General features: G+C 42.1%; 1 protein-coding gene across 2 annotated transcripts; it reads right to left on the reverse strand.

The window, feature by feature from the left end:
* Nucleotides 1-787: 787 nt before the first annotated feature.
* tent4a (terminal nucleotidyltransferase 4A) lies at nucleotides 788-18,179 on the reverse strand. 2 transcript variants are annotated; one of them, XM_046057900.1, is made up of 13 exons: nucleotides 17,113-18,179; nucleotides 14,008-14,131; nucleotides 11,577-11,623; nucleotides 11,333-11,453; nucleotides 10,475-10,582; nucleotides 8,097-8,225; nucleotides 7,579-7,792; nucleotides 6,758-6,884; nucleotides 6,570-6,673; nucleotides 6,182-6,357; nucleotides 5,528-5,686; nucleotides 5,077-5,250; nucleotides 788-4,139 (listed from the first exon to the last, which is right to left on the reverse strand). In XM_046057900.1, the coding sequence occupies exons 1-13, from the start codon at nucleotides 17,934-17,936 to the stop codon at nucleotides 3,975-3,977; spliced, it is 2,472 nt and encodes an 823-aa protein (XP_045913856.1). In that variant the 5' UTR covers nucleotides 17,937-18,179; the 3' UTR covers nucleotides 788-3,974. The 2 variants fall into 2 exon arrangements, with proteins under 2 accessions (XP_045913856.1, XP_045913857.1); XM_046057901.1 differs by lacking the exon at nucleotides 17,113-18,179 and adding an exon at nucleotides 16,855-16,988.
* Nucleotides 18,180-18,185: the final 6 nt, after the last annotated feature.

Raw genomic sequence — 18,185 nt, forward strand, 5'->3', positions numbered from 1 at the left:
GAGTAGTCCAAAGCATGTAGAAAGCTCCATGATTAGCCTTTGCTGTAATTATAAAAAAAGTCCATTGGAGAGAACATTTATTATTAATAACTATTATAATTGTATAGTTTGTTTTAATATACTTTGGTAGCATTGTATAGCATGCAGTCATGCCAATAAAGCCATTTGTAAATGAACACATGACGCGACTCTGTACTCGTCTCTGTACTCGTCTCTGGAGCAACTGTAGAAATGAAGAAGGCTACAACAACTAGGAGTGCTGCAGAGAAGCCTCCAAATAAAGTTTCTGATTCCAGATTAAAAAAAAAAAAAAAAAAAAAAAGAAAAACAGACAAACACGGATAATGATTTGTGTAGCTTTTCTTCGTTGGAGAGCACTGAAGGAGAAAACTGAGGGCAGCCCCATTTCGTGTTACTGCTCTTGGACAGGTTAGTAATGTATTTGTAGTAAGCTAGGTAACTATTACATGCAACTCTACCTAAATAATGCATTGTCTTGGAAATCTATATTTATTTTTTTTACAATTTCTGAACAGGAGCCTGTGGTGAGCTCACCTGTAGGCACCATAACCAGTTGTCGACAGTGTTTGTGTAATTTCTCTCATTGCCAGAAGGGGAGACTAAATTTCCGCAATGAAGGTTTAATGGAGCTTTAAATATCATACCTCACGGTCACTTACAAAAAGCACACATTGACTGGCAGTTTTAAAATGTTTATTAAAAAATAAAATAGAAAAAAATATATTTACATAAAAATGTCAACAAAAAAAAAATACCCCCCCCCCGCCCCTCCCTCACAGAAGCTGGGCAGTGGTTCCCCTCTGGCCACTGAAAGCTAGGTGTCCATTTAGAGGGCCACTGCTCTCATGAATCAGCCAGGACATCAAGGGGCTGCCGCCTTTCTCTAAACAGCAGCCACCAGTTTAAAATCCCTCATTGTTTTGCAATAGGGGTAATATTACATTGCATTTACATGTACATGTGTACTGCAAAATCTCAGCAGTCCTAGCCGCTCTGTTGCTTCCCTTTCCCCGTCACTTACACCAACAAGAAGCGAAGGCAATGTGGCAGAGAACAACCGAGAACTTTAACTCTTTCCGCTACCAGCGGACTGAGAGAAAGTAACGAGGGAAAAGTGATCACGGAGAGGGTTGGACCGCTGAGATGCACAGAGATTTTGATCCATACAGACTTCCAAGGATCCTGCATGTCAGGTCTTTGCTGTGGAGACGCAGGCAACTCTAACCAGTCAACAACCTCCCATGACTGATTTAATTTTCAGCCTCTCATCAATGCTGGTTCTAATCTCTAAAAGCAGACATGTCTGTCAGGGGTGCAGTTTGAAAGGGTTAAAAGGGCTTGCCAACTACATCCACGCTTGTTTTCCAATTTATATACCGGGCAAGGATTGCATGTGACTGAGCATTTCATGCACCAACGTGATCACCTCCCTACAGATGGAAATAATGTTCCGTAGAGAATAAGAGGGTGAAAGGTGATAGTATGGCTGGGCACATCTCCGGAAACTCCGGCAGTCTGTGTCCAATTAAAAAAAAGATTTTTTTGGTCAAATCATTAAATGTGAAAAGGAATTTCTCTAGCTGGAGGTGATGATTAGCTGATAATCTGCTTTGCCTGCGAGCCATCGGCCAAAACAGAAACCCTTCATCTGAGATTGAATTGATGCCAGGTGCAGTTTTGACTGAGGGGTCAGAGTTGCCATGGTTTACAGAAAAAGAAAACAAATAGTGTAACAGCACTGAGCAGAGTCTCAGTGAAAGGTAAACAATTGTTGGTGGACACTTTGGCCCCTTCTGAGGTGCACCTGCAGAGTGCAAGTCGCTCTCTGGGTGCACCTGTTCTGTCGGGCGTCTGCTTACAACCTGTGGTGACAAGTCATGAGTCTCGATACGTTCTCACACACGTTTCACTATGTCACACACTACACAGACCCAACCACTGACATTAACATCCCCCATTCCTTACATTTGACGGATACATGTAGAAAACTAGACTTTGAAACATGTCAGGACCTCCATACAAATACAAAGGGGTCAGGCTTGTAGTTCACATGAGTTGGCTGGCGAGCCTGACAGACAGTAACATTACTCCAGTCCAACAAGCAGTGTTTGTCATTTTGGAGAAGAAACAAAACCCAAATGAAAAGACAAGAGTGTTGACACAATAATTATAATAATCCACTTGCATAGTAATAACACCAGCGTGTGTAGTGTTCTGGGCGAGTCACAGCCTTCGACACTTCTGTCCTGTGAGTGTGTGTATTTGTGTGACACGGTGTGCTCACAGAAAACGACGTACACATAGTCCAAGTAAACACAAAGAAAGGCATTGCAAACAATTAGCGGAAGTACCTGGCAATCACATATACACAAGATTCCTGAATGGAATCAAAATATAATTCCCTTTCACTAGGGTCCTTGGTTCAGGAAGCACCACCACGCCCACCCCACCCCGATCTCCTATGCCCAGGAACACAAAGGAGAAAACCTTATCGCTGAGCATCGTAGTGTTGGTCTGCACTGATTTACAGCTGCGGGCAAGAGTTTACCTCAGCCCTGGGATCGCATTTCCACAACCACAGCCCTCAACTGGAGAGTAAGAGGATTTCTCTGACCAGGAATAAGTGGCTGTCTGCCCCCTTACACTAATCTTGATCTTCAAATTCAAGTCAGATAAGTGGCTGCCTTCTTGGCCGCAACCATCCTACAACATGTAATAAAAAGAGACGAGCACAAATGAAAAGACACTAGCATATATGTTTAACAGAACAGGCTCTTTCAGGCCAAAATCCTGCACTTTCTGGAAGCGTTTCTTTTAAAATTGCCTCCAGTGGAGCGAAAGATAGCCAGGACAAAAGTAGCAGGCCACTGCCAGCCTTCCCCTGACCGACAGAATATGGCAACAGCACAGTCCCATAAGGGACACACACATACTGAAATATACACATACACACAATCTCGAGGTGGCACTGCTAAAGCCCTATCCGCTCAGGAGCTGCGTCTTTTAGGCCAAAACAGAGGTACATCCTTTCCCCTCATTTCTCACGATATCCCAGGGTGCAATTTTCATCCCTCCATTTCCCTCCAGGATGCCTCAGACTAACTGGGCCGAGGAACAAAACTTCCATGAGAAATTTCATGTTAACCTCGCCTATTTTCACAAGACATTAAGGAAAATGGAAAGAATATCAAGATAAGAGCTCCGTATCCCTTTCTGAACCTGCTTCTCTTCATCAAACAGAACAAGACAAGTAAAGGGAGAGAAGAGGAAAAGGGGTGGGAGGGAGGGGGGGGGCTTTGAACTGGGGTCCTTCTCAACCTGACGACACACACACACACACACACACACACACACACACACCAGAGATGCTGCCTGGGGAAAGGCTTCGTAAACAAAATTTAAAATTCTACAAAAATAAAACAGTATAAAAATGCCTTTACATATACACACACAAAATTAAATAAGCATTCACTTTAGCTCCAAAAAGAAAAATAACATTATTGCACAAAATGAAAAACCCTTTGTTCTTACATGTATAAACTGTATTTAAAAAAAAAAAAAAGAAAAAAAAAAAGAAGAACACTGAACCACAGGCAGCTCGGCTGCAAGGGTCAAGACGAGGTCAAGTTAACTTGGTAATGGCATCACTGCCAAGTCCAACAAAAACTAAACAAAGAGACCTGAAACAAAGATGAGGAAAACAAAATATTGAAAAGCATAATACTGACACTACCAAACTGTGAACAAAGGTCATGCAGAAATGGAAAGGTAGAGATAGTAGGAGGAAGATGCAGAGCTGTGGGCTGCTGTTCCTTGTCTCGACAGCCCCAAAGTGAAAACTGCTGGTCTCTGGTCCTCTGTCTGCCCGTCCATCCTCCTTTGAGACGAATGAAGAGCCAGGGTCTTGCAGCCAGAGAGGGGTAGGATGAAAAGTGGGGGAAGGGGAGTGGTTTCTATCTGCTGAGGCTAACCGGGAGGCTGTCCCTCTTTCTGCGCCGCCAAGTGTTGCGGTGATACTGTGTGTGCGAGTGAGCGTGTGTGTGTCCGCGGTTAGCCAGAACAGGGTTGTTGACCAGCGGTGGGTTGTGGAAGCCCTTCACGTTGAACTTGGCTCCGTTCTGAGCAGGGGTGGAGAGAAGACACAAAAAAACACATATATAAAACTTCTTTACTGATCATGCAATTTATTCTATTTTACATGACAGAATATTTAACCCTGTAGACTGACTTCTAGACATTCTCTGCATTATTCTGTCTTGACAACAACCAAACCCTGTCAACAAATGTCTTCCCGTAAAAAAAGGACCTGACTTGTTATGTCATTTGGCAACAGACTGCATTAACCAATCAAGTCCATGCAAGTGCACATCACTGGTGTAATACTGCTGTGAGGACATAAAGACATATTATATAAATATTTACATAAATTACATTTACTAAGAGTTAGATAGGAAAATTGATACCACTCATGTCTGAATGCTCAATATGAAGCTATAGCAAGCAGGCAGTTAGCTTATGCTAGAAACAGCTTGCCTGGCTCACTCCAATGGTTTAAAAAAAATAAATCTTTACCAGCAACTCCAAAGCTCACCAACACATTAACTCATTTGACTAGATATTACCCCTGCTTTCTCAGTGTGTATGCTTAGCTTACCTAATTGCCTGCTGGCTTTAGCTTCATAATTAAACGTACAGATAAAAAAGTGGTATCAATCTTCTTATCCAGCTCCTGGCAGGAAAGTGAATAAGAGCATTTTCCAAAGTCTTATGGATCATGTCCCCGTTTATGTCATTTCCTACAGCAACAGGTACACACCAGATGTACAAACATCAGGCGGTTATGGACTATAGATGGCAATTTCATTTTTTATGTAACCTAAAGGACTAGTCTAAAGAGAAAAACTGAGTGTGTGTGAGAGGCAAATCAGATAAGGACAAACTGAAAATATGAGATGGATATTGCGTGTGTGTGTGTGTGTGTGTGTGTGTGTGTGTGTGTGAGAGAGAGAGACAAGTTTGCCTTGACAGTGAGTGTTTGTGTCATCCGGCGCCTACCTTGTGTGTGTGGCTGGAGTGGGGGCTGAGCGGAGGCTGGGGGCTGGAGGGGGCAGGGGCATGAGCATGGGCTGGGGGGGGCATGTGGAAGAAGGGGGGGAGCCCGGTGTCTATACACACCTGTCTGCCAGGTATGGAGTGCATTGCTAGACCACCGGGCAGTGAGACACGAGCCTGGAGGACGGAAGGGATAATAATTAATTAGGGGGAAGGGCAACAACATATGGCTGTTCATGTTTGTATCAAATGCTCTAAATGTCCGGTTACAAAACACCCTTAGTCTGAAATTTTATACATCGTTCTCTTAACATTACACAACCCTGATTTTTATGTTTCATTTTCTGCTGTAATTCCAAATGTTACCCACTACATCATTTATCTTGTTCCTAATTTCTATTCACAATCTAAGCAAATGTAAACCCGTGGTGCCTGTAGCCATTGCTGCCATTACCTGTGAGCCTGGGGGCAAGAGGAGATGGTGTCCTCCCATGCCGGGCTTGCCGGTGCCCATGTTGAGGCCTGGTGGTAGAGCTAGGCCCAGAGGAGGAAAAGACGGGTATGGCGGCAGGGCTGGCGGAGGGACGGGACACGGCAGTGTTGAATCAGAGTCCTGGAAAAAATACACATAAAAGGAAGCGATAATGAGCAAGTTTGAGTGTGTCAGCTGTAGCTCCTGCACGTTTCCATCGAAATGCTACAATAAAATGAGATGCAAATTGGGTGCTCTTTTCAGATGGATTGGAGAGTGTAAAATAGGTTATGCTGTGTGTAGTTGTATCAGGTGGGTGGCAGGATTACTCCATTATGCAGTTGACACCCAGCATAATCACAAGAAACTGCAGTTGTCTCTGCAGCAATTTAGTAGTTTGCCATGAGTGTTTCATAGCAGTGCTGCATTTCATGCTGTCTGCAGACTGCATTATGGATGTAAACAGGAGGTCAAGAGAGAAGCTTTTATGTTAACTGATTCTTCACTTTGTCAAAATTTACCTGACAAACACAAGTTTCTATTCGCCATAGTAAAAACGTACTTACAAAAATGAAATAAACCACATCAAGTGCTCTAGTGCCTATCTGCTTATCCCGCAGGTGTGCGTTTTCTTACGTTGTCAGATCCAGACAGTGAGGAGACAGAGGAGGCTGAAGAGTGCTGCTGGGGGCTGGAGATAGACATGGGGGAGTCTGCGCTGTGGGGCGACACAGAGTCCCTTTGCTGCTCCTCTAACCCGCCACCGAGCACACAGGGCTCCTGCTCAGACACCAGCTCCTTGGGAGGTGAAACTACAAAAGACAAAGCAAATGTTCAGTAATTGAAAAATTCTAAATGCTCAGTCGATTTTATCATTTAGACTATTAAACAGCTTAAAAATCATTTACTTTCTGTTCTATCTGTACTCCTCATATGTTCATGGTTTCAACATATTATCACAGAAAGCACAAGCAGTTTTTCTTCATTAATGCAGAATTCGATTTTAAAATCTGAGGAATCGTACCTCTGTTGTCTGTTCGAGCCAGATCCCTGCCCCCCCACTTCTTAATGATCCATTCCCTGTAGTCGATCACTTCCTGGGTCAACCTGATTATCCTACCCAAGGTGCTGCAGGGAAGAGAGAGGGGTTTTAAAACAGCACCGTTTTAATCCTGGGCATCTTCAGTACCGTGGAATGGATTGAATACTAACCTTTCAGAGTCTTTGTTGGGATACGACTGCGCAAGCGGTGACACGGCATGATTCAGGACAGTGTAGGCGTAGTCAAGCACCTGCTTGACATGCATGGCACCATAGGAACCCCTCCCCACATCATTACCTACATGGAGTAATGCACACACAAGAGTAAACATTAAAAAGGTGTAAAGATAAATAATCCCAGTATGCTCTGTGATATTAAACCTTTGTCATTTTTACTGTTTTACATACTCCAAACTCTTCATTTGCTGTGGGATATGACTTGCTCATTCATAGAAATATGGTTAGTCATCTAAAATGTAGCACACTCTATGAACTATAGACCTAAAACTTTGGCAGTTTTTTGTATCATCATAGCATTCAAATTATTGTGATTGCATAAGTTTGCTTTTGCAGAAAAATACAGGTATAAATTGGTGCGGTTTATGTGATGCTTTTAGCTCGATTTCTCAGCGTGCCATTGCTGTTTGCCACTTTGTCACTCTTGAAAGTACCACTGGATGGCACAAAAATAAGGAATTTTGATACACATAGGGACTTCAAGCCTTTGTTCCAATTCATTCACCTAATGAGTCAATACAATTTATTATAATGGACAATTACTGCACAACCATTTGTGGAACATCTACAGTATAAAAACCACACGAGAACTGGTACAAACATGGGTCAAGTATGCCTCAGTGAATTTAGTTTGGTTGGCCATTCCACAAAACCTTGTCTTGACTGCCTTATAACTTCTATAATAGATGCATTTCTGCTCTGAAAACTACAATTTTTTGTTCTCAGTCATCCTTGTGAACCTGTGAAACACACACCTGGAAGCAGTGGGTCCTCTATGCAGAGCATGGATGGCCTGTATCCATTTGTCATGGCCTTCATAATCTCCTCTTTGGCAATGTACGCTCCTCCATTTTTTATGCGAATCCCTGTTTTCAAGTAGTTGAAATGGCGGCCATACAACTCAAAGAACTCGATCAGCAACACACCCAAGTTCTCATTGGGGTTTCTGGCATCAATACGAGGATGGAGCTGAAGAGCAAGGACTGAATTAGTATGTATTTAAAACAAGTATTACTAGGCATTTACCACTGATGTGTGTACAACACTGTTGGAAATGCTTTACCAATACTAATTCTACTATGACTCCTGTTAATGCTACGCCTATCAGTAGTTGTATTACTACCTTAAGAAACACTAAAATACTACCATACTGCTACTGCTCTTATGAGGACTTTTACTTTCATAAGCACTGCTGATACCTAAATTGCTTCCAAATTGTGACTGCAAACACATCCTGCACTATGACTTTTATCTTATGTGCGTCTTACTGTACCTGTAGGAAGCTGATGACCATGAGGATGAGGCTGTAAGAGCTGATCCCCCCGGTGAAGACTTCGTTTAGATCTCTCTGCAGCAGAAACTGCTTCAGCACAAAGATCAGGTAAGGCAGAACCGGATACATCTGAAAGAGGAAGAAGTGAGAGATGAGATGATTGATTCAGTCAAACTGGGGATTAGGTAACAGGAAGTGGGTGAATTACAGAATCCTCAAAGAAAAACAAAACAAATTCAAATTTGACTCCGGTTGCATGTTCCACTGAGGAGCAGTGAGGATTTCTGGAGATGTTAGAGTTCATGAGTTACAGATCAAAAGGAAGAGCGCATATAATTCCAGTGTTTCCCCACATATAGACTTTACTTTGGCGTGCTACCCAGGTACATTAATGACCGACAAAGTATATTTGGCAATCCATTTTAGCATTTTGCAGAGAAACACAGAAAGAGATGTTTCCTGGTATTACGTTACAAGACGCGGACATGGTATATATTTTACAGCATGGACCAGGTAAAGCAACAGTGAACACACCAGGGCAGGAGTCATTCGGTACCACGCTGGTTTCAATACGAGTACGTCATTAACAAGCCTCCTCCACATGCGGTGCACCTGCTGCTGTGAAAATGGAACAGGAAAAATCCAAAAGACGAGTTCTGTGTCTTTTCAGTGACTTTATAAAACGTACTGCTGATGGTCAGAATGTCAGCAGAGGAGAGAGAGAGGCGTGGCAAGCAGGTGTGTCTGCAGAAAGAGATCAGAGGTGTAGGTGTGTACAGGTGGGGAAAAGACAACTGAAGGGAAAAGCAAGGTGAGCGGATTAAAGGAGCGAGTAAACACTAAAATAAGAAAATGAAATAAAATTAAAATGATGAAATAAGAAATTACCTGCTAGAAATAGGAATATATACTGGCGACTTGATCCAAGAGCAATTGCTGTTTCCTTTACAATTTGAGTCAATTACATTTTCTAACTATTTGGCAATCTTGTGTAACCATATAGGTTACAATGCACAAGCTGTGACAGTTTCTGGTCAAACAAACACACACTAACTGAGGCCTCAGAGTGGAAATGCTGTGTTGCTGGAGGTATTTTCAAATATTAGTCATGTTTCCGCAATAACTTTGATACACTATTGCGTACTCTTTCTATTAGGAAGCTATGATGCTGCCAAACCAGTGTAAACCCCTTGCTGAAGACACAGTTACTGATGAAGCCATAATGATTCAAATCTTTTTTTTTTTTTTTTAGTCAGTTCAGGCAGCTGAATAATAATTAGTTGTTGATGCTACGTAATCGTTACCCCCGTACCTACATACACACTCTTTCTAGCTTCCAACTGGGCTAAACCTTCTGAGAAGGCGATGCTACCCAGCGCCTGTGAGATGATAATGTGCTAGAAACCCAGAGGGCCTTGGAATGGGAATTACAAATGTTCATTTTCCAATTGAAAAGGAAGCATAACCTCCAGGCAGTATGTGTGTGCATATCTCTGCTAGTGGAGCAGCAGAGCTTGGTTGACTTTTCAAATATGCTTTTAAGAAGGGAGAACACCGCTGGGAGGTACGCTGCTCCAACTGGCTGCATAGGAACCTGACATATAAGGATTACTTTGAGGTGACCTCTCAATGACAAGACGGCACTGGAGCCTGTCATACCCACATATCAACAACATCAGCTATCGCTGCATTGATGGCGAGCGTGGTTGTTAACTTTCAAGCCGTAACACGTGTTCCCGTGGAACTGTTGCAACGTGCAAAAATGCAACAACAAAAAAAAGGGACAAAAGCCAAAACCTGACAGCGTGGTGGAAAATCAGCACCTGGAATTCTCTCTGCATTAACTACTACAACCGTGACTAAAGCTCGCCAGAGCCACGGGGTGGATTTCACCTCCGCCGAGCACATTTGGCAACAAGGTTTTCAGCAACACACAGACTCAGTTTGAGTTAAGTGGAGATTATACTGAGCATGGTTGCTGGGGTCCGATCCAGCTTCACTTTGGAAATGAGACGAGCCAATACAAGATTAGAGTGAAGTAAAAAGTAATGCTTTAAACTGCTGTGTTGCCTGATTCAGGGAGGGAATTTCCAAAGTTCTGTATTTAGACCCCACTGTAAAATGGTAATTATGGGACTCCTCTGGTGGTTTTTATTTAAATATGCCTACTTGACCTTCTCCTGCTCTCTCCCTCCATCTCTATGTATTGCTTGTAATGTGCGTTGTGGCTGGATGTCATTTAGACTTGCAAATGGAGTTCAGTGTGCCATTTGATGCCTTCTGGTCTAATTCCATGATTAAATAAAACAACGCTCAGATAGTGTACCTGTAAACTTATTGCTGACATCAATATCACCATGGCGACAGGTAGATCTCACCTTAACATAATCTTTAATGAAGCATGCCGCCTTGACTCCAGTCTCCACATTGAAACTGATGTCCACCTTCACCTCAGTCTCCTGGTCTGTCAGCTTGATGATTGGCACCTGTGGGGAGAAAAAGTGACATGTATTAGCACATTTTTCATTACAGTCATCGGGGTGTGCACACCCCACAGGATGAGTGCGCACGCTCATAAAATACAGTCCCACAGTGCTATGGTAACTATGAACACTTCCGAGGCAAGTATCCACGTTACATGGCCTTGAGGCATGATATGCATTTTTTTGCAGCATAATAATTATTTAACTTCGACACGATAGGAGGAAAAAAAACTACCAAAGAACAGAGCTGTAAACAGAGGAATATCACTGTCCTGATTTTAATGTTGGGTGAACTACAGCTGAAGTATCTGCTGCTGTTGTAATATTATAGTGGGCAGTGAACAATAAACTGTATATTTACAGTTGAACAGGAAAAACGTGTGTGCGCCACCTACCATGGAAACAGATGACAGATGAAAAGAAGACACTCAATTAGTGCCTTCCGCCCACCCTCATACCTCCATGGACATAAAAGAGTGAAGGAGCCAAAGCTTTATTCTTCCACATATCTGTTTTAAGTCCAGAAGAACTTTTCTAGGAATGTAAAAAGTGCTGCCAAATTGTGATTTGGCCGGGTTTAATATGACTGGTTTCTTATTTACTGGGGATGTAATAACTTATTACTTACTGTGAAGAATAAAACTTTCAGGAAGAATGAAATTAACCGCAGAACAATTCCATTGTGCTGGATCATTAATAATTGCATCAGTGTACATGGAAGAATAAATCGTCATTTAATATCATACTACTCACTGTAGCCTTGTCCAGCACTTTGATGGAAAAAGGTTCTGCCACGTTATGCTTGCGAAGAGCTTGTTCCAGCTCCTGCAGCGGGGGGCGCTCCCACTTCCCAAACACCACCAGGTCAATGTCACTGAGGGCAAGAAACAGTCAAGACATTAAACTGCTGGCCAGAGAAACACACCAGGTATTAAAAAAAAACCAAAAAAAAATAACAGTTGGAGTTTTCTTTAAGTCATAAATGCTAGGGTCTTACCTTGTTGGAAGGTACAGCCCTGTGCTGAAGCTGCCAAATATTTGGACCTGGAAAAAAGAAAAATATGAAAACAATGACCAAAAACTGTTCATCCCATAAAGACAGCATAATATACAGACAGGAGAAATATTAAAATAAAAAAATAACTGAATAAAAGAATGGAGAGACATATCAAATGCAGATGCTTCCATGCACCAGGGGTTGCTGAATGGTTTGGTGAGAATTAAAACAATAAGAAAAAAAGATAGTCTTTACAATCAGCAGCTCTTAACCCAATTTCACACCTATGGAAGATTTTGGACCATCATGACAATGCACTCTACTACCACTTTTTGAGTGGCCTTTTATTGTGGCCAGCCTAAGGCACACCTGTGCAATACCCATGCTGTCTGATCCGCATCTTGATATGTCACACCTGTGAGGTGGATGGATTATCTCGGCAAAGGAGAAGCGCACACTGACACAGATTGACAGATTTGTGAACAATATTTGAGAGAAATAAGCCTTTTGTTTACATATAGAAAGTCTTAAATCTTTGAGTCCAGCTCATGATGAATGGGGGCAAAAACAAAAGGGTTGCATTTTTTATTTTGTTCAGTGTATGAGGAACAGTGTTCATCCCTCCAGAGTTCCAAAGACTTGGCGAGGAGCACTGAAGCCTTTCTGGAAGCTCACGGTGGCAGATGACAGATAGTAAAAAAAACAACTAACAAACACACTCCTATCATATAACTATAACGACTTTGGCTACATGCTTTTGACAGTACCAATCGTGTTCTATGCTGTGTTGGACAGCTCATTTATGTTGATGATGTATATTTCCAATTCAAATGCTTGCAAACTATCGGGGGAACTAGGTATTTCCGGTTCCACTCCTGAGACGCTGCCGACTAAGCTGCCAAATAGCAGAATATACAATAGCTAGGGGGGAAATGCTGTGTTTAGGGGCTGCAAGTAAAAGCTCTCCAAAAGGAAGCAGAGTGGAGTTCTTTCCCTTTTCCGCCTGGTAAATACGACAAGGCAATGGCACAAAGACAGGCCAGAATTAATAGGTTGAAATGAAAAGCGAGGCTGGTACAAATCAGGGGCTTGATCCATTTACCTGACAATCTTGTTCACAGTGGAAGAGCGGGTAACTGGCAGACAACAAATCACCACCGCGCATGTTTTACATGACTAAGTAATGAGAGGGGCATTGCATCAATCCTACATCGCTGCAATACTCAAACAGCTGCAGGATCCTCCATCGCTATTTCCGCACATTAAAAGTGAGTGCACTTTTGAATGAACATTTTTAAAACAGAATGACTTATTATTACTTTTGATTATATTACTTTTTGCAACTCAGCTCTGTGACCTGTTCATTTTGTCTATGGCATCTATAATTAGCATCAGGATAATGCACTTGCGTTGATAATAATGTGTTACAAACTAGTAGCAGTACTTGTGTCAGAATACAGCGTTTGGGTCCGCAAATGTGCAACTTTCATTGTATTTTATTAAGTGGCAGCTCAATTAATAACAGACAATTTTTTTTTTTATTCCTATGAAGGACAATGTGTGCCAAACTATTTCTGGGTCAGGATCAGTTGCTAGGTAACCAGAGACTCTAGGAAGTTACTGGTACTACGGTACATAACCCCCTGTGTAAAACAGCAAATTGTTGTTCTTATACTTGCATGAAAAGTAAAGTCATTTTGGTAACCTAAAAATATATTTTTCTTTGTTTGTTTGTATTAAAGAAATTTAAGAAGCCAGTTGTAGAATTTTTTACCATTAGTACATTTTGTTTTGTGCCTTGAATATCGGCTGCACCTTACTAACCAAGCTAACTAGCTCCACCCTCTTGCCCAAATATGGTCACTTCTGTTGGCTAGCTGTTAGCTCCTGTTTCCAGTCTTTGTGCTAAGCTAAGTTAGCCGTCTTTTAGCGGCTTAATGTACAAACGTATGTGGTTTCATCTAACTCTTTAAGAGAGCAAATAAGTATAATCGCCCACACTTTTCCTTTAAGTTTGAAAGACTCCCAAGCAGCTATAACAGAGAAAAGTGTTTCCCTCCAGACAAACTCACCTACATTTTAGGCAGAATTAAGATAACTAATCATAAATTATGACTCAGCAATTCAATACTGTTTTGCAAATTCTGACACGTCTACCTCAACTCACGCAAAGTAGTTAGAGAATTGAAAATAGTACATAAATATACAATAAGTTGGTGTTTTTTTGTACAAACACTGCCTCGTCTTAAAAATAACCACAGTATCTCAACAAAGATTTATGAGCAATCTGAGATCACAGTTTGTTCGTGTGCCAATAATTCCTCCTCCAAGGGTAGATTGCATGATTTAAGAGACTTCTCTCTAAGATATTAAGAATCTGAAAGTGGGGAAATTGATCCAAATAAACAAGAGGCATGTGTGTGCATCTTACATCTGCAGTGGGCCACAGCTCCTTGATGATCATCTCTATCCGGTTCACCACCTCCTTCCTCATAGCTGCTTCCTCTGGCCGAGGAGACATGAAGTGGTAGAAGTCCATCACCTCCTCGTGGAGTCTGGATGGAAAGGACAGGGACAGATAAGGGTTATTCTCACTACATTAACAATTATCCTACACACAGACCAGTGAGAAACCTGGATTAAGTGACTGAACTGTGCATGATGTGAGTAAGTTTTTTAAATTATTTTTTATTTTTTTAGTATTTCTTACTGCAAAACAAGTAACAATCAAATGAGGATATCTTCTCAAAACTGACTTACACACACACATACCAGATTTGGCTTACATTTTGGAGAAAAAAAAAATATAACCTTTCCAGATGGCCCAAGATATGCTTCCTTCTTATCACTTTTCTGTTTAACCCCAATCATGCCAGAGCCGGGAAAGCAAAGCAACGGTACAGTATGATCTACTTTACTTAACTGGGTGGTTACTGTTTTGTTAGCTTCTGCTATTTTATTTTATTTTATTTTTTTTTTTTTTTTAAGGGCTGTCAGAATACCAAAAGAAACCAAGATGCATTGCAACACACTGGATCAGTATTGATGCTGAAACTGTACTTGTTAAATGGATTGAGTATGAACGAGACACGACAAATCCACAATAAATACTTTAAATATTTGCATGTTCTTAATTTTTTTCAGGATCACACATCCCAGGCTTCATTGTTATTGCTGATGTAGTTTTGTGTTTGGCAATAGAGGGGCGCATTTAATGTAAAGATTTCTAACCAGTCAAATGCCTCTCAACAGCCTGTGGCCATTCATTTTTCTAAGAATGTATGCCATGATGTCAGTGTGAAATACAGAACAGGGAGACTGACACAATTACAAATTACCAGAGCCCTGGAGGAAATGCAGTCAGCCCATGTGCACACTATTTGGTGAAAACACTCTGCCAGCAAGCTGGTCAGGTTAGGCTGTATCATGCAAATAGTCCACCGCTGACACAGGGCATGGCTATTGTTGCACCCCCCCCTCCCTTCAAAATAAGAACTGCTACTGCAGTCACAAACAGTTTAGAGTCAAACATTACCTCTTTAACAACTTTAGAGCCCAGTAATCAATGGTGTTCACTGGTGCAGTCTATGACCACCCTGCTCTATGACAGCCATGTATCAGACTGTGGAATCAGTGTTTTTACAGCCACACACATACAGTTTTCTATTAACTCAAACCCAGTCTCTGATCATCACAATATCAATGCAGAATAACTACACAGTTTCAATTTGGAGTGCAGATCCTTGTATGTGGGACTTCAAAGAACACCCCTGAAGGCAAATGACTGCAAGATTAGTCCATGCACAGGCCAAAACTTGCATTAGGAAACTTGTAGATAGACAAACACACAGGAAAAAATTAAGAACGGTTTACAGGGCAAAACTTTGATCAACATCTAAATTTTCATTTAAAGCAGAGTAAGGATAACTAGGAACCATAGTATTAAGCATGCGGAAGTGCTTTCATGACAAATGCAGATTTATTGTACAGAAAATTCCCAGATGGGTGCTACCCGCCATTACAAATATCACAAGTTCCTGCAACGCATCTGGAAGATCCTTAGTCCTACGTTTTAGAAGACAGCTTCTGTCAGAGCAACATAACTACAGTTTAAAAATAAAATAAAAATAAAATCACAATATAGTGAAGCTGACGATGCACGGGGCAACTTTTAGAGCAATGTTGCTGGAGGCCAAGTTCGACTATGTTTTGAACGGATAGCGGCGGTGCAGGGCTGGTGGTGGAGTGGTGGGGGAGGGGGATTACGGTAGTAATCTTTACTCATTACCACTTACGGCAACGTTCCCCAGCACGATTGCTCTAAAACTTGCTCCGTGTATCATCAGCTTCAGCAACAACACCTACTAAACATTCATAAACACCAAAAAAGTGATATTTATACTCCAGAAGATAAGTTGTACTCAAACTGTGTTTACTACATTGGTCAAGTTTATCAATAGGACATAGTAAGTTACATTAAGTCCCACCCCTGTCTGTCACACGGATAGAAAGCTCTCCAAAGAATAACCTGGAAAAAGAGAGTTAACTGTGACTGCACCCAGAATAACTTGGGTTTAAAGGCTAATAATCCAGAACTGAATACAATGAAGTAATTTACAGTAGACGTGAATGTGATGAATAGTTTTACCTCACTTTTATCAGTGTAATGAAATGCACTGTAAGCAGACTGATTATTTTTATGATCAAGCAAGTAAGAATAGTTCAGGCACATTGGAGATTGCCCAAGGGTGAATGAGCAACTCAGCTACTTCACCCAACATTACACAAGTTAAATGTTATTCAAACTCGTTAGCCAAGACCTGGGCAAGTTGTAGCTAGTGCGGTATTTTCTGTTTGCCATTTAGCGGCAGAGTTTCAACTTAATTTCTTATTTTACTTAACTTGATTTAATTGACGGGTAAAGTGTATTCATTTTGCTTTCATATAGCTCGTTCCCCAACTTTAAAGGGTAAACTGTTAGCTACGTTAGCTACGTTAGCTACAGGCTCCTCGGTCAGGCTAACGGACTAACACATCCGGTCACAGCCTTCTAAATAAATAACCCTTAGAAAAAACCCCCACTACTCAATAAAGTTTAATGATGTGCTTAACTATATTAGTATACACGTTACCCAAATGTAACGTTTAAATCGTACTTCAATAATTTTTTGGAAGTTGTTTTTTTTTTCTTTTTCTAAATGGCCCAGTTCATATCTCGGTGTACAAAATCACGGCACTTCCGGTCTTGTAATTGCCGACTGTCGCTGTCTTTACGCACCAATCTAACGGCAGCTTTTCAGCTCTCCAGCAAACTGCCCAACTCCAGATCACACTGCAACGCTGGGTGCACTGTCGTATGTAACGTTAACTGCGAATGAAACGAACAGCTACATCGCGTTGAATGTACCATAATACTTGACACACACGTATGCACAAAATAACAACGGCCTTGAAGCATTAAAACCTGCAGCTGACGTAAAGACAAACGTTGACGTTAGCTTTTAAATCCTAAAGCAGTAGTATTCAGCTCACTCACCCGAGGACCCCGGGGTTGTACTTCCTCGTCTTCCAGGGTGTCCAAGTGCTCGCGTAATTCCCATTACTGCAGTTTGAAAGCAGGTAATTCATCCCATAAGTGCTCGCTTTGTTGTCACTTTTCCTTCGGCCCGGGTGGTGACTGTGTGTGTGATTTACAGGTCCAGTGGGGTGAACCTGATGGCCTTTCACGCAAACCTGCTGTAACGTTAAAGTGAAAGGCGGGTGCTCGTGTAGGTGACGGTGATGGTGGTGGTGGTAAAGGTTGACATTATTGTCCATGCTGTCGATCGCGCTGAAGAGCAGATTGGCACCCCCGACATTTTTATTTATGTTCCCCGTTACATTTCCACCCATAGTCCTCTCATGTGAGCAGATGGACGGGGGGCTGTCCGTCCCGGATTCCTGTGAGGACGACGATGAGGAGGAGACAGAGCCCGTCTTCTTGGGTAGGGTTTTCCCCTCACCTGGTTCAGCGGTGTTTGCCGTGGTGAAGGAGTTATGTACGTTCCCGTTGGACAGCGCTATCGCCAGTGAGGAAATCGCAGTGCCGTTCATGATGCTATGATGGCTGCTGCCGTTGCTCAAACTGGCAGCAACGTTAACGTTCCCGTTGCTGCTGCAAACGCTCTTGCTCGATGCCACCGCGGTCGCCACATTTTTAAATACATCCAACGCGGCGTAATTCACGCACTGGTTGTGGTTTTGATTGTGGAGCTGAGCGGAGAATGTCCGTACTCCCTGAGAGGTCTCCCAGACGTGCATCCATAAGGCGTTCGCAGGTCCTTTCTGTTCGGGCTGAATCCAAGCTACCCTCGGATCCATTCAACTTCTTTCTCCGGTAACCCCCCCTAACGTTACAAGTATCTAACTAACACTTAGCGATCCCGTTGTGAATCTGCGCCGCTTCCTGGACCTTTCAAAGGTCACTACGATGTCGGGGGTTACGAAAAGAAAAGTATTTAAACATTAAACCGAATAAGAACCATTGATAAAGTGGCCCCGTTACGCCGCTAGCTGGAAAAAATGCTAGCCGATTCCTACGGGAATTCAATATGGCGTATTCACTTCAAA

This window comes from Micropterus dolomieu, linkage group LG09 (genome assembly GCF_021292245.1).
Source record: "Micropterus dolomieu isolate WLL.071019.BEF.003 ecotype Adirondacks linkage group LG09, ASM2129224v1, whole genome shotgun sequence".
NCBI lineage: Eukaryota > Metazoa > Chordata > Actinopteri > Centrarchiformes > Centrarchidae > Micropterus > Micropterus dolomieu.